The sequence below is a fragment of the Macrobrachium nipponense genome, chromosome 13 (assembly GCF_015104395.2).
Source record: "Macrobrachium nipponense isolate FS-2020 chromosome 13, ASM1510439v2, whole genome shotgun sequence".
Lineage (NCBI taxonomy): Eukaryota > Metazoa > Arthropoda > Malacostraca > Decapoda > Palaemonidae > Macrobrachium > Macrobrachium nipponense.
Window position 1 is genome coordinate 101,281,839 of NC_087206.1, and position 14,900 is coordinate 101,296,738.

Genomic DNA, 14,900 nt, shown 5'->3' on the forward strand with positions numbered 1-14,900 from the left:
CAGCTTTTATAACCATCACAGGTACTTTACTAGGGAGAAGAGAGAGGTACCTTCAGAGCCGTATATATACGGCTCTGGGTACCGTCTGAGAACTAATTGTAATTTACATAAACATAATCATTTGTAGATAAAAAAAATCGGACGTCGTATCACAAATGCATAGCCTAAATATGAATTTATCTCATAAATACGGATTTACGATTTAACTTTTGAAAACCCTATCATTTTACAGCTTTGCAGTAAAGAAGAAAAAAAAAAATTGCAGCGTATGGCAACTGCCACCTCCATTGATCCCGAACAAGTCTGGGACTCTGGGGGACTGGGACTGGGTGAGCCTGAGAGCCTTGAGAGGCAGCGTTTGTTGTAGAGGGTGTCGAGGTTCCACCGTGTACACAACCCAGCCCCACAACTCTTGATTACAGTGGACTTTAAGGCAGAATACCTCAAAGTCCATTTTTCTCAGTGTTCTCTGTAATCTTGTCATTTAATAGATAAGCAGGGTGTAGTATACTGCGTTAGGCGTCCCTAAACAGCTGCATTGAGTCAAGAAGACCACCGTAAGCATGTCTGATAGGCGACCTGTTGCTTACGTTACTCGCATCGAGTGTTTTAGCGCTTGTCACAGGTTACACAGGTAAGTGCAGTTGTGTTTACATGTGTTTGGTTCTGTTAGAAAGACTGGGGCTTCTGCTGAGCTCTGACGGCTATTTGTTCCTCACGTAATTCCCCACTTCTACCATGGGATGACAATCAAAAGGCTAACTGGGACCTATCTGATTTATACAAGCGTGTTGTGTGATTATGACTTTATTTTATTCTGGTTGTAGGATTATTTGCCTTTGACCTAAGAAGATTGGTTCAATTTTTTTATGTTTGGTACGGAATTAACTAGCTCACGGGCTACCAGATTTACGAAGTCTTAGGCAATTTTACTGTTTGTCACAGTAGTGTCCCTTGGTTTTAGAGCAGTATGAAGAAGTAAACCCCGACTTACCAACTCCAGATACCTTAAGTGTATATGATAACCAGGGTGCAATCGTAGCAATCCCCGGAATACTGATTTATTGCAACATGCTTGTAACCAACTGCATTATCATAGTAAATCAGGATGTTAAAAAGTTAAGTGATAAGAACTCTAAGAATTGACGATCTGATCACGTAACTTACAGTTCCTCTTATAATATAAGCTCCAAATCCATTTCCTCGCTAGTCAGATGGAATTTACACCTAGTATAGAAGACTGTAGCCGTGACGTCGCGAGCCACTTGGCCGTTTTCCGTCCGGAAGAAATTAAAAGTCCGGATGGATATTTTTTATGTGTTAAGACTCGGGAGAAAATAGGACCAATCAGCATTCAGAATTCGCTTGAGGCAATGACGTCATTATCCTACCATTCACTCTTACTGTGTACGATAATCATCCCTAGTAATTTGTTTTTATTACTCTTAAATGACAATTTGTTCCGACACGGCATACAAACCTTCGGTCCTTTTACAATAGGAAGGTACTAGCGGCAGCTGGATAGGTCGTAAGCTTTCGAACAAGGGGTTCGGTAGTTAACTGCTTGTCCGACAGGCGCGCGCGCGCGACTGGGAGGTAAACAAATCACTTTTGCTTTCGGCCATGCTGTTGTTGTAGACGTGGATCATCCCGCTCTCTGGCCCGCTTTTCATAGTCGTTGCTTTCGCATGGTTGTGTTTTTCTTTTTCTATTTATCTAGTGAAACTGAATTGTAAGTACAATCATTTCATATTTATTTCCATTGAATTCAATTGTGAATTAAAGGATCTTGGTTTCTCCACGCCCTCCGATTACCCGAGTGCCGGGACTGAAGGGCGTAAGTGCGGGAATTCATTTTTCCCAGAAATGATCCTCGTATTGTGTATGCTCGGTGCCGAGGGCGGGAGAGCGCTCGCTCCGAGCTTATATTTTGGTTGGAAATGTGTAGATGTAAATCGTAAGTAAGTGCCCTTTTCATTTATATTTTTTTGACCTGTATGCTCGTTGCCGAGCGAATGCGCTCGGCACGAAAACTTATTCTGTATGGAAGTGGAATCGCAAGTACAGTATTCTTTTTTCATTTTCATATATTTATTTTGATTGTAGCAATACTCATTTTGGATCAGTTTCCGCTCTTACCCGGAAATTGATCCTTTCCCCTTTTTATTTGAATGAAGTGAAATCGCAAGTGCAGTTCTTTTTCATTTTCATATTTTATTGAGATTGCATTATTTACTTGGATCAATGTTTCCGCTATTTCCCGGGAATTGAGATCCTTCCCCTTTTTATTTTTTATGAAGTGAAAGTCGCAAGCGCAGTATTCTTTTTCATTTTTCATATATATTTTGATTGCATCAATTCATTATGGATCAAGGTTTCCGTTCATAATCGGGAATGGATCCTTTTACCACCCTTGCGCTCGGTACCGAGGGCGCAAATGCGCTCGATCCGAGCCCTTATTCATTGTGAAGTGAATCGTAATGCAAGATTCTTTTTCATTTTATTCCTTTTATTATTGATTGCATCAATATTTATTTGGTTCAAGTTACGCTCAGTCAGGGAATTGATCCTTATGCCCTTGCATTCGGGCCGAGGGCACGATTGCTCTCGGGCTCTTATTATTATTGTTGGGTACATGGGTGATGTGCGGGGGTGGGGAACGAGAATCCCCCCACCCCCCCCCCCCGCTCAGCTCCCACAGATGGCCCTTCCCCTTCGGGGGGGGAGGTTATCTGGGTTTTTTTCTTCTTCTCCTGGCGCCCGATCCGTCGAGCGCGGGGGAGGGCGCTCGGTACCCGATATACAATTGTATTCGGGGTCTTCCACTCGTTCGGTGTGGGGCTCACCCCCCCGCGCTAGGGGACTTCCCCCCCACTATCACTACTACTGTTATTTCCGCAGGTGCTACTGCCACGAGGGTGGACCTTGGTGAGGTATGGGCGTCCTTACCATTTGCAGGGCGTGCTAGTGTCCAGGGGCTGCGGTTCTATGTCTGGGCCTACTGCGGTCACCCATGGAGTGGTGACCACGCTCCAGGTGACGACGTCCCTCCTCACCTGGTGTACTCGCCTCACGTGGTAACAGTCTTGCCTACAGCCGCTGTGAAGTGCCGTTCGCCGTACCGAGAGGGGGGCGTGCCGCCGCCGCTCGTGGTTGCCGCGCTGCCGAGACCACACTTCCGCTGCCCTAGAGCTCGCCCCTGGACCTGCCGCCGGTACCAGGATGTTGCTGGCTGCTGCTCCACTTCCTGTGTTTCCGGTGCTGCCTGCCGTACCTGCCGATTCTGGGCTGACTGTCCATGCAGTTGCTGCGCTGGCTGTTCCTGCCGTTGCTGCGCTGGCTGTCCCTGCCGTTGCTGCGCTGGCTGTCCCTACCGATGCTGTGCTGGCTGTGCCTGCTGTTCCTGAGATGCCCATACCTGCTGACGTCGTCCCTGTTCGTGGTGGTACTACCCCAGACTTTGGTCTGTCTGTACAGGTGCGTCTGGGCCCTGTGGCTTCGGCTACAGCAGCCCCGGCTCCGCCCTGGATGGCAGATCTTACGTCTGTCCTGAGGAAGCTGACGAAGAAGAGGAGGAAGGTGTCGTCGTCGTCGTCTTCATCTTCTTCATCGTCGTCGGCTGCCGCCTCTTCCCCTTCGACTTCTAAGGCTTCACAGCCGAGGAAGAAGAAGGTTGCCTCCTCCTCCTAAGAAGTCTCCCTCGGGAGCTTCTCGGGACCCGTCTCACTACCTCGGTGGGATGGGAGGGTTCCTTCCGCTGGTCCTCCTGCTCCTTCGGGAGCGGGGCCCGTCCTCTTCTTTTCCGCAAGGAAGAAGACTACGGGGACCAGAGGGTACGGCTAACACCGGTACTTCCTCGCCTGGTGTCAGTGGTTCTGCCACTGCATCAGGGTCCGCTCTCGGCCTCTCGTTCGCGGGAAGGAACCGAGTGTACGGTCGCCTACCAGCGACCGTGCAGCCAGGAACCAGACCTCTGAGCCCGCTCAGCGTCAGGTTCACGGCACGGGGCGGAAGACTGGTGGCAGCCGCTCACGCGACTCTCACCAGACCAGCTCTCGCTCTCGCGGCGACCAGCTGGGCTACCCGGGGACTTGACGGTCCCACCCACCGACCGTCCACGGGCTGAGGCTGGGAAGAGGTCCCCCCGTTCGCCGGTGCCAGCCACGGCTGGAACCAGCGACGTGACAGTGGAGCCTGCAGGTCGCCTGACCGTCGCTCTCACAGAGAGCGATCGGGTACGGCAACCAGCACCAGCTCTTCTGACACTCGAGATCGGGGCCGCTGTGCTCAGTCCAGCCGTTCTCCACGCGAGACGGTTCGACCAGGCCTGCAGCTCGATCGCCACCGCGGGTTGACGATCGCCTGCAGCCCTTCAAGCCTGCTGGTTCTGCCAGCGAGCGAGGAGGGAGCGTCAGGTCTGCCTCTCCCGTACCTTCAACCTCCTCGCGTTTACACCGGGAGGAGCGAGGTATTGAGGAGTGATCGTGAGATGGGGTGCGCCCCTCATGATCCCACCACCACGCCCTACGTGCCAGGCACGGTTCTTGGACCGGCCAGGACGTATGCGCAAGTGGATGGAGAAGACCGAGAGGGCTGTCGCTGTTCCCCCTTCTTAGGAGGAAGGTTCTCGGAATATGCTCTTGTTCGAAGGGCTTAACGGTCCTACTCTGCAAGATGCTGCGACTTCCGAGATCCAGAGGTACTTTGCCGAGGTTATGGCGCTGATTCGTCAGCACAACGACCTCGGGGAAGGATCGCCGCTCCCACCAGCAGAGCCACGTCTCGGCTCGAGTCGTTTTGGGGCCCGAGAGGGAACCCAAATCGACGGTGGGTCTGCCGCGATCGGAGCTTGCCGACTTTGTTGAACCAGGTAGTCTCTCGTCTCCGGACAAGAAGGCTCTCTCAGTTCTGGCCGGTCGAACAAGCTACTTCACCTCCTCTACTGCGACAGAGGCGTTTCTACGTGTCTTCGGACACCGTATTTGAATACCCCTTCGGTCCTCCTGAGAGGTTTCGACCTCGACGAGGACTGGAATGAGTCGGAGGACGGTATCGGCTCTCTCCTGTCAGGTGTCGATCAGCCCCACCCAGACGATGTTCACAGTGGCGGCAGACCCTTACCTACAGTATGAGTTCGTAACCCTCCTCGGGAAAACGTTTTCTCCTGACGATACGTTTTCACAGGCTCTGAGAGGCCATCGCCGTAAGGCGATGGCTGCTCCTTTTCTTCTCCAACTGCTAGTTCCGCTGGGAAGGCGAGCCAGTATCCAATTCCTCCCCCATTCCCTCTCTCCTTACGGCTACGAGGGAAAGGGGAGGGATCCTACAGAGATTTCTCTGTAAGATTCCACGTTAGGGGCTGCGCTACCGGGGGGACCTTTGGGTCCTACCTGACGTAAGCCGTTGAGGAGGGATCCTGCCCCTTTCTCTATTTCTACGGGAATCGAGAGGACCACCAGCCGATATCGTTTGACGAATTCGGTGGGGGTTTTCGCAGAGTGCTTAGAATTCTACGGAATTTCTAGCGCACTCAGAGTGTTCGAGTTTTTTTACGATCTCCAAACACTTAGGCGAGACCACGGTCCAAAGTGAGCGAGAATCCCCGATAATTGTTACACGATAATCGGGAACCTCGCTTATGCTCGAAATCCTGTAATTTCTAGCATTTGGAAGAAGACTGCTGCTGAAAGAAGAGTATCTCACAGTAGGCGATTAACCTGGAATAGAGAAGAACGGACGGGAACTTCCAGTTTGGCTTGAACTATCGTCTTCGGTATTCTGTTCACCATTGAAGCTTTCCTTTGGGAAAGACTTCTCCTTCACTCTCTTGACTAGAGAACGAAGGCGGTTCGATCTCCAATCCTTATTCTCATTCCTCGAGAGGAAAAGAATTTAGGATGGAGGTCGTGTACAGAACCTACAAAAGTATACTACGTATATTACCCTCGCGACATGATTCTTTTAACAGTTGAATTGTCTGGGGGGTAGGCGCATACCGTAGTTAGCTCTACGGTTTGTGACCGAGACGAATTGTATCTTAATTGAACTGCAACTCGGGGTTGCCTGCAACCTCCCAGCAGTTATCAGTTTCGATTTTAGATACTTGGTATTGTCATGACAACACCAAATCAGCTTTTGTATTTACCGAAATCCGTTTCGTTTAAATATAATTGCTCGAGCGTATTCTTTATGCTCGATGGTTCTAGCCGAACGCATTCCTTCGTGGAATAATGGATTACCTGGCAACTCAGGATGAACGAGTCAACCGAGAGCTACTGCGTATTGAACTGCCTGATAGCAGCTCAGTATCAGCTAGGTCTCGGAGATGCACGGTCGGTTACGTCTCTCTCTCCCCTGGTTTGATTGACTACCGAACCGTATCTCTGCCCAACAATCATGGACTTAGGTCTCTGATTAACGGGGATTCTCGCAATAATGAAGGACCATCTACTGCTGTGACGCTCGATTTCATCGCCTTCGACATTGCGAGAATTTTCAACAGAGATATCTCTTGGACTCTTTCATCTTTCTGTTTACCGCACGGTAACAGAAGTCTGTACTAGTCTCCCGCTGCATCGCATGATTTTTGTATACATCTGAGTTTGTCTTCAAAATATCTCGTATTCGTAGGTGTGCAATTATTCATTGCTCGCCCCGAATTAACAGATGTGTCAGAAGACATCTCCTACTCTTCGACCTGACAGCTCTACTTCCAAATGTTCAGCCCATGAGAAGCAGTTCTTCAGGCAGTATTTCCCTGTCTCTTCATTACTGAAAAGCGCTCCGCTTTTATTGCAACTACGATCCTCACCGGACAGCAATGAATAGCGGTTAGCGTTCTCAGTCTTTGTAGCACAGGTTCAGAATCTTGAGAATCCTTCTCTCGGTTCAGTTGTGAAGACGTAGGTTGCTTTTTCTGTACACCTTCATCTTCAACGACACATAGTGTTGTTTCTCCTTAGCTGAGAATCAACTATACTATGAGATATCTTGCCATCAGGGATCTCGGTCTCTAGAAGGCAATTGACTTTCGCCTGTTGGGCACATGCCTTAAGAGAATCATCACCTCGCCTTCTGGCATCGGTGACGAACAAATTATTTGTTTAGTCTCTTGGCATAACCCTTTTAAGGCGAAGTTCACGTGACTTGCTCGGGCGCTTGGACAACTTGCCTCCTACCGAACGCAGTCAGTCGGCAGCTGTCAGAGCGCCCAAGTCAGTTACGAACTTCGCTGTGGACTTAGTTCGGTTGTTCCATAACAGTCTTTTCTTCGTCATTACGGCTTGTCACAGTACCCATACCATCGACACCCACCATTGAGTGTCGGTGTCCTATCCACTACCGAGAAGAACTTCACTGCATGGGGATAGGAGAATGTGAGACACTTCGCTGCAGACGGATAGACCAGTATGGGTACAGGACATCACCGAAGTCGAGAAGAGGGATAGGTCATACGACCATTCCCTTCTTTTCCTCTCCTAGTAGCCATCTTGCTTGGTGAGACGTTCCCGCGTGAAGTCAGATTAATCAACAGATATCACAAGTTTAACATACGACTAGAATTTGAGAAATATCTAGAAGTGTTCGTGAACTATCGGTGATAAGATTAGTGTGAAAATAGTAGGATAAAGCGTCTTCTAAGTTAGTTTATCAAGTGTAATACTGTAAATCAGAACAAAGATGGCCAGTAAGTTCCAAACTGCGGGAAGAGATGGCGTAATTTAGCGTGTTTAGCAGATTCGCAATACGATGAGGTAGCAGGAAGGGAACTGGCATTTCTCATCTATGAAATCAGCAACAGTCCTAACCAAAAAGATACAAAAGCTTCATAGATATTAGAAGGATATAATCCTTCAAACTGGAACAAATCTAATGAAACATCTTGAAAATAATTGAAGAAGTTCCAAATAAAATCCAAGTGGTCAAGAGACTCATAAAGAAAATATACATAAACCAACATATTCCGACAAAGAAAATGAATAAGGTGAATCTTGTGAATATCCTAATTGACGCATTAGGAAAAAGAATGCCAAAAGCATGCAAACTGTGTAAGGTTTGGTATAGCATAGTCAATCCACAAAACCTAATCAGAAAATGTGCTGCATGCAACATTCCGACCCATCCACAGTGTGCTGAGGTAATACAAGATATGAGAAAAGATACAAGAATTTTTTGTTCAACATGTATCATGGATAGACAATGTTATTAAATCAAGATTGAATGTACAAATAGTTTGAGGATGAAGAGAAGCGGACGAGGACGAAGAAGAAAGAAGAAGAGGAAAACGGAAGAGAAGTAAACAAAAATGAAATGACAGAAAAAAATAAGGAAAACAAAGAACAAGATAAAAGTATGGATGCAGAGATACTCATTGATACTACATAGAGGCAATAAAGCAGCATACCTACGAAGAAATAAATTACGATATGGCAACAGAAAAGCAAATCCCGAAGAGGCTCTACCCAGATCTACACAATGACGGGAAAGAGGAAAAAATAGACAAGAAAGACAAAATCTGCAACCTTTTGAAAAGAGGGAATTGCAGATTTGGAGAAAGATGTTACTAAAAAACATCTAAGGTATGTCACAACTATGAAATATATGGTAAATGTGCATACCTAGATGGATATGGGGATGATTGCAGAGATCTGCATCCAAAAATATGCAAAAACCTAAAAGAAGGAAAAGGATGTAAGTTCGACAAAAAATGCAAATATATGCACCCTGTAGCCATGAATCATAATCAAATAAATAACCAACCAAGTAATAAAATCCAAAATAAGAAAGAAACAAATAAAGAGAGAAATCAAGAATATCAGGTAAAAGAGAAAAGCAAACCACCAATGAGATATGCAGAGATGTCAGCAAAAAATTTCAATGCATCAGCTCCAAAATTCTACTCAAGGGATAATAACTGTATTTATTATGCAAGAGGATATTGCAGAAACGGAGAAAATTGCAGATTCAGACACAAAATGAACAATTATGATGAAGGAAGGATCAAATATTATGGAAAAGTTGGATTTTTTAATGTCAGAATTTCTGGGAAATGAAAAAAGAACAACATACCAGAACAGGAAAGAGACATGGAAAATCCTTATTACTACCAATATTAAATGAAGGAGAAAACACGCAAACCATCATAGTGATGAATGCGCAGGGTTTAGTTAAGAGTAACTCAAAAAGAAAAATAGAGTACTTAGAAGAACTAACCCAAATTGAAAAGAAAATAGATATAATGAATATAAGTGAAACCTGGTATTCCCAAGAGACTGAGAATGATGATCAAATAAAAGGGTTCCAAACTTATAGATCAGATAGAAAAAATAGGAATCAAGGGGGAACCGCAACTATATGGGAAAGACAAAAAAACAAGGATATGAGAAATATAGTAACTCAGAATGTGAACTAATAGCCGGTTAGAATTTGAATCTGAAAAATTGATGAACATAGTAATATATAGACCTCCTAATACTAAAGAGTTTGACTTAATAATGAAAAAATGGATGATATATGTAGAAATCACAAGGACTGGACTATTCTCCTATCTGGTGACTTCAACTTTCCTTTCGTAGAATGGAAAGAACGAATAGGAGATTGTGGATGTACTTATACATATAAAAAAGAGAGTAATAGTAGTGCAGAAGATAAGAGGGCAATTCGAAAAGCTATTAGATATGCTACTAGAATACAACATTCAACAAATAAATTACCTGCCAACAAGAAAGGAAAATACTTTGGACCTAGTATTTGTGAACGAGGTGAATTATGTTAAAGAAATAATATGTTTATAATGCGAGTATTTCAGACCATAATGTCATAGAATTAACAGTTTCATTCCAAAAAAGCAAGTGAAAACAGAGATAAGCAAGAAATGAAAAAGTGGGAAGGATATGGAAAATACAACTTCTACAGTAAAAATATAAAATGGTCAGAAATAAATGAAGAATTAAACAAAGATTGGGATAACATTTTCGTAAGCGATGACATAAGAGTAAATACGGAGATATTATATAAAATATTAGAGAAAATAGTGGATATATATACCGAAGAAGAAAAGAAAGTAAACATCATTCATGCATACCAAGAGACAGAAGGATCTTGTTCCAGAAAATCAGAAAGTGGAAAAAAGGTCTTGCAAAAGAAAAAAAATGCATGGAAAGTTATAGAACTAAAAAGTAAGATAGAAAATGCAGAACAAAAGATTATACAATCAAAAGAAAATGAAAAACGGGACTTGGAAGAAAAAACCCTATTAAATATCAAGCAAAACCCCAAACTATTATACTCATATGCGAAGAAGATGAATAAAAGAAGAATAGAAATAGGCCCTCTGAGAAGTTGAAGGGAGATTAACGAATGAAAAAAAAGGAAATTTGCAACATTACTGGCAGAACGATATAAGAGAGAATTCACCCCTAGAATAGATAATGAAGATAATGATATAGAAGTAAGGGACGAAAATAGTGAATATTTAGCTGACATAGAAATTAATGAAGCTGATATTGTGCAGGCAATTAATGAAATTAAAAATGGAGCTGCTGCAGGGCCTGATGGAATCCCTGCTATTTTGTTAAAGAAAGTAGTTCATTCTATCGCAAAGCCACTTGCAATATTATTAAGACAAAGTGTAGATACAGGCAAGATTTATGATGAGCACAAATTAGCATATATCACCCCTACTTTCAAAAGTGGATCAAGACTTGAGCAAGTAATTATAGGCCTGTGAGTCTAACATCACATATTATGAAAGGGTAATGAAGAAAAATATTATGAAACATTTAATAAAAAATAATTTGTTTAATATAGGACAACACGTTTCGTACCCGGAAAAAGTACACAAACCCAACTGTTAGTCCACCGTGAGAACATATTCAAAAATATGAAAAGCGGAAATGAAACACATGTGTATATCTAGACTTTGCAAAAGCTTTTGACAAAGTAGACCATAAATATATTAGCAAAGAAAATTAGAAAACACAATATCGTAGATAAAATAGGAAGATGGTTAAAAGAATTTTTACACAACAGAAAACAGATAGTTATTGCAAACGATGAGAAATCGGATGAAACCAAGGTAATATCTGGTGTGCCACAAGGTACGTGTTAGCTGCAATACTGTTTGTTATTATGATTGAAGACATAGACAGTAATGTTAAGGATTCACGGTAGTGAGTAGTTTCGCTGATGACACAAGAATAAGTAGAGAAATTACTTGTGATGAAGATAGGAACGCTCTACAAAGAGACCTTAACAAAGTATATGATTGGGCAGAGGAAAATAGGATGGTATTTAACTCTGATAAATTTGAATCAATAAATTATGGAGACAGAGAAGGAAAGCTATATGCATATAGGGGACCTAATAATGAGACAATCACAAATAAGGAAGCAGTTAAAGACCTTGGTGTGATGATGAATAGGAACATGTTATGCAATGATCAAATAGCAATCTTTTGGCAAAATGTAAAGCAAAAATGGGAATGTTCTTACGGCACTTCAAAACAAGAAAAGCTGAACAAACATGATTATGCTTTATAAAACATAGTCGTAGTCCACTTGAATATTGCAATATGATATCGGTACCCACACTATCAAAAGGATATTTGCACAAATAGAGAGTGTACAAAGGTCCTTCACAGCTAGAATAGAAGAAGTTAAGGACCTTGACTACTGGGAAAGACTACAATCATTAAAAATTATATAGATCTAGAAAGGAGAAGAGAACGCTACATGATAATTCAGCATGGAAACAGATAGAAGGAATAACAGAAAATATCATGGAACTAAAAATATCAGAAAGAGCAAGCAGAGGTAGATTAATAGTGCCCAAAACAATACCAGGAAAAATAAGGAAAGCACACAGACATTAATCCACTACACACCAGCATCGATAATGCAGCGTCTATTCAATGCGTTGCCAGCTCATCTGAGGAATATATCAGGAGTGAGCGTAGATGTGTTTAAGAATAAGCTCGACAAATATCTAAACTGCATCCCAGACCATCCAAGATTGGAAGATGCAAAATATACCGGAAGATGTACTAGCAACTCTCTGGTAGACATTAGAGGTGCCTCACACTGTGGGACCTGGGGCAACCCGAACGAACTGTAAGGTCTGTAAGGTAAGGTAATTGCATGACTTTCCTGCGAAGTCAAGCATCCAGGGGATGGGGATTCGTGACGCTCGATTTCGTACCGACTTCGTAGCGAAGACTCAGAACCTTCGGTTCCTGACGATCGGTTAGAGTCCTTCACAATCCCCTCCCTAATGGACTTCACCGCCTTCGATGCGAAGGAGATGCTGCTTTGTCCTGTGAAAGCGCGACCGCGCTTTCTGAAGAAACTCGACATCCAGGCTGAGTGTTGAAGACTCTTCGTCAGCACCAAGATGACCTAGAAGTACACTCCCTCGAGTTTACAACAAGAACTTCTCCGTGGCGCAGGTACTGAAGGCAGGGGGTCTGGTACAACCAGACCACTGGCACCTCCTTCTACCTTTTGGATATTGCCCACAGGTCCTTGGATCGTTTTCCTTGGGACCCGTGGTGGCTGCTCAACACGTTGTGTAGCTAACCCAGACCCTAGTCAGCTTGGGAAACAGCATCGAAGTCCTGGTGTGACTGTAAGAATAGATAAGTGAATGAGGAGAGTGACTGGCTTCTCTTCCTATCTTTTTCTCCCCCCTCTACCTGTGGGTAGAGGGATACGGTCATCACCTTGCTGGATAGGACGAGATGCCCGGTGAGCTACTCGACAGAGCCCCATCCTATCCCTTTCACTAGGGATGGGAGCAAATATCCACCACTTCCTCCTACAAGGGGGGGGGGAAGTGGATGCCAACAAGAGACAAACCATAACTTTATGTTGCCTCTTGCAAATAGGAACTTGTTCTTGTTTGCTGGTACGAAGAGATACGCTTTGCTCTCTTATACTTGGTCCAGAGGTCTGACCATTGATCCTGCGGTGCACACCCCGATCAATCGGACAGAGGCTTGGATCCCTCCCTCGCTCTTACGACCAGGGAGGCATTTTCCAAGGTTGGGCAAACACCAGTCTGTTCACAAAAGACTCAGATTCCTCCCACCAAGAAGTGAGTCTTCCTATTGTAAAAGGACCGAAGGTTTGGTATGCCGTGTCGGAACAAATGACAATTTGTCCAAAATTGCATTTTTCCTAACTATACAAACCTGAGGTCCTTTTACACATAGTCCCACCTCATGCCACCCCTCACTCTCAGTTTTTTGCTTGGGCCAAAAGCAAAAGTGATTTGTTTACCTCCCAGTCGCGCGCGCGCGCCGGTCGGACAAGCAGTTAACTACCGAACCCCTTGTTCGAAAGCTTACGACCTATCCAGCTGCCGCTAGTACCTTCCTATTGTAAAAGGACCTCAGGTTTGTATAGTTAGGAAAAATGCAATTTTGGACAAATTGTCATTTTACATGCATGCTGCGAGTTTTTTTTCGATCAGTTTATGAAATACTTGTGTTGTCTAAAAGTAATGCATTCATAAAAATTGGTTTAATGAATCATGAAAACCGATGAAGTATAAAACTTTTGTATGCAATTTATATGATTCATTTCACGGCTCTCGAATATATTCGATTTGTAAACAGCTAGACGATTATTATTATTGTATAATTTTATTTACGGCAACTTGGCAATTTTTTTTTTTTTTCGGCGTTTGCGACATTAAAAGAGTAAATCGCAAGGCTATATTAAAATCCTTTCGATAAATTGTAGGGCCATAGGGCTGCCCTTGAATTATTTATATTCTACTTTAGGCCTACTCACTCGGGACGTTGCAACCTTCTTATGGCCATGCAGTAATAGAGTAATCGAAAGATGTGGCCATTTGCTGAAAAAGCCAATAGTTCTATCATTCCTGAATGAGTAGCCATAGGGATAATTGTTTTATTTTTATTTTTCAATTCATTAAGTTAACCTGGACAAATTCTATGGGCCTACACAAAGCTTAATATTCCACAGCATTGTTACTATATGTTACTGGTCTTATATTCGTTTTTATTGAGCTAAATAATGCACAGATTTTCCAATAAAGAAATCAAAATGTACTTTAAAAATATGTAGGCTATACTGAAGGTCTAAAATGATTTTCCTGCATCCAAGATTTGAAGTGCTTTGGAATATTCTTGTATAATTTATTTTAAAAATATGTTGGCTATACTGAAGGTCTAAAATGATTTTCCTGCATCCAAGATTTGAAGTGCTTTGGAATATCTTGTATATATAATTTTATTTTTAAAATGTAGATTATTAAACAACCTTTAATAATGCATCTGGGACTTTTTAAGACGTAATAACAGCTAAAAGTCTAGTTCATTCTCTCCCCCTTTGTTCGTAACTTTTATTACCATGTCCTTTTCATATCAAAATATACATATTCAGTTTAGCTGAAAGCTTTTAACTTGTAACAGAATTTACTTCCATCCACTTATTCTGAAATTGTTTTTGTTTGTTTGGCCCTTTTTTTGTGCAATTTGGCCAAGTCTGGCATTAAGGCAACTTAGCCTATTCTGCATCCCACTCACCTTTCAGACATTTGAATATTTAGCTGTGTCTTATCCGATGCCCCTTTTGTTGATCGATTGAGTGATGGGATGTTTGTCACAAGTGTTGTATTGTTGACTGGTTGAGTAATGAAATTTTTGTACAAGTGTCATGTTGTTGGTTGAGTTCTCGGAGTTCTCTATCTGAAGGGCGCTCTTAGGCCTCCTTATGTTGTTTTATAATATCACAAATTACATAACATATATCTAGTTTAAATATTAAATGAATTCAAAATCTAAATATTTATGAATTCTCAGCGGAATGCATACAACAATTTAGAGTACTACATACTGCAAAATACAAATACACACATTATAGATTAACTCTTTT

The 14,900-nt window shown here is 43.1% G+C and overlaps 1 protein-coding gene across 1 annotated transcript in view; it reads left to right on the top strand.

Moving 5' to 3' along the window:
* Nucleotides 1-337: 337 nt before the first annotated feature.
* LOC135225233 (6-pyruvoyl tetrahydrobiopterin synthase-like) overlaps nucleotides 338-14,900 on the top strand; it is a 69,984-nt gene continuing 55,421 nt past the window's right edge. The window contains exon 1 of the mRNA XM_064264559.1: nucleotides 338-634. Within this exon, the coding sequence (XP_064120629.1) occupies nucleotides 564-634 (71 nt within the window). The 5' untranslated portion in view covers nucleotides 338-563. The remainder of the gene's footprint in view (nucleotides 635-14,900) is intronic.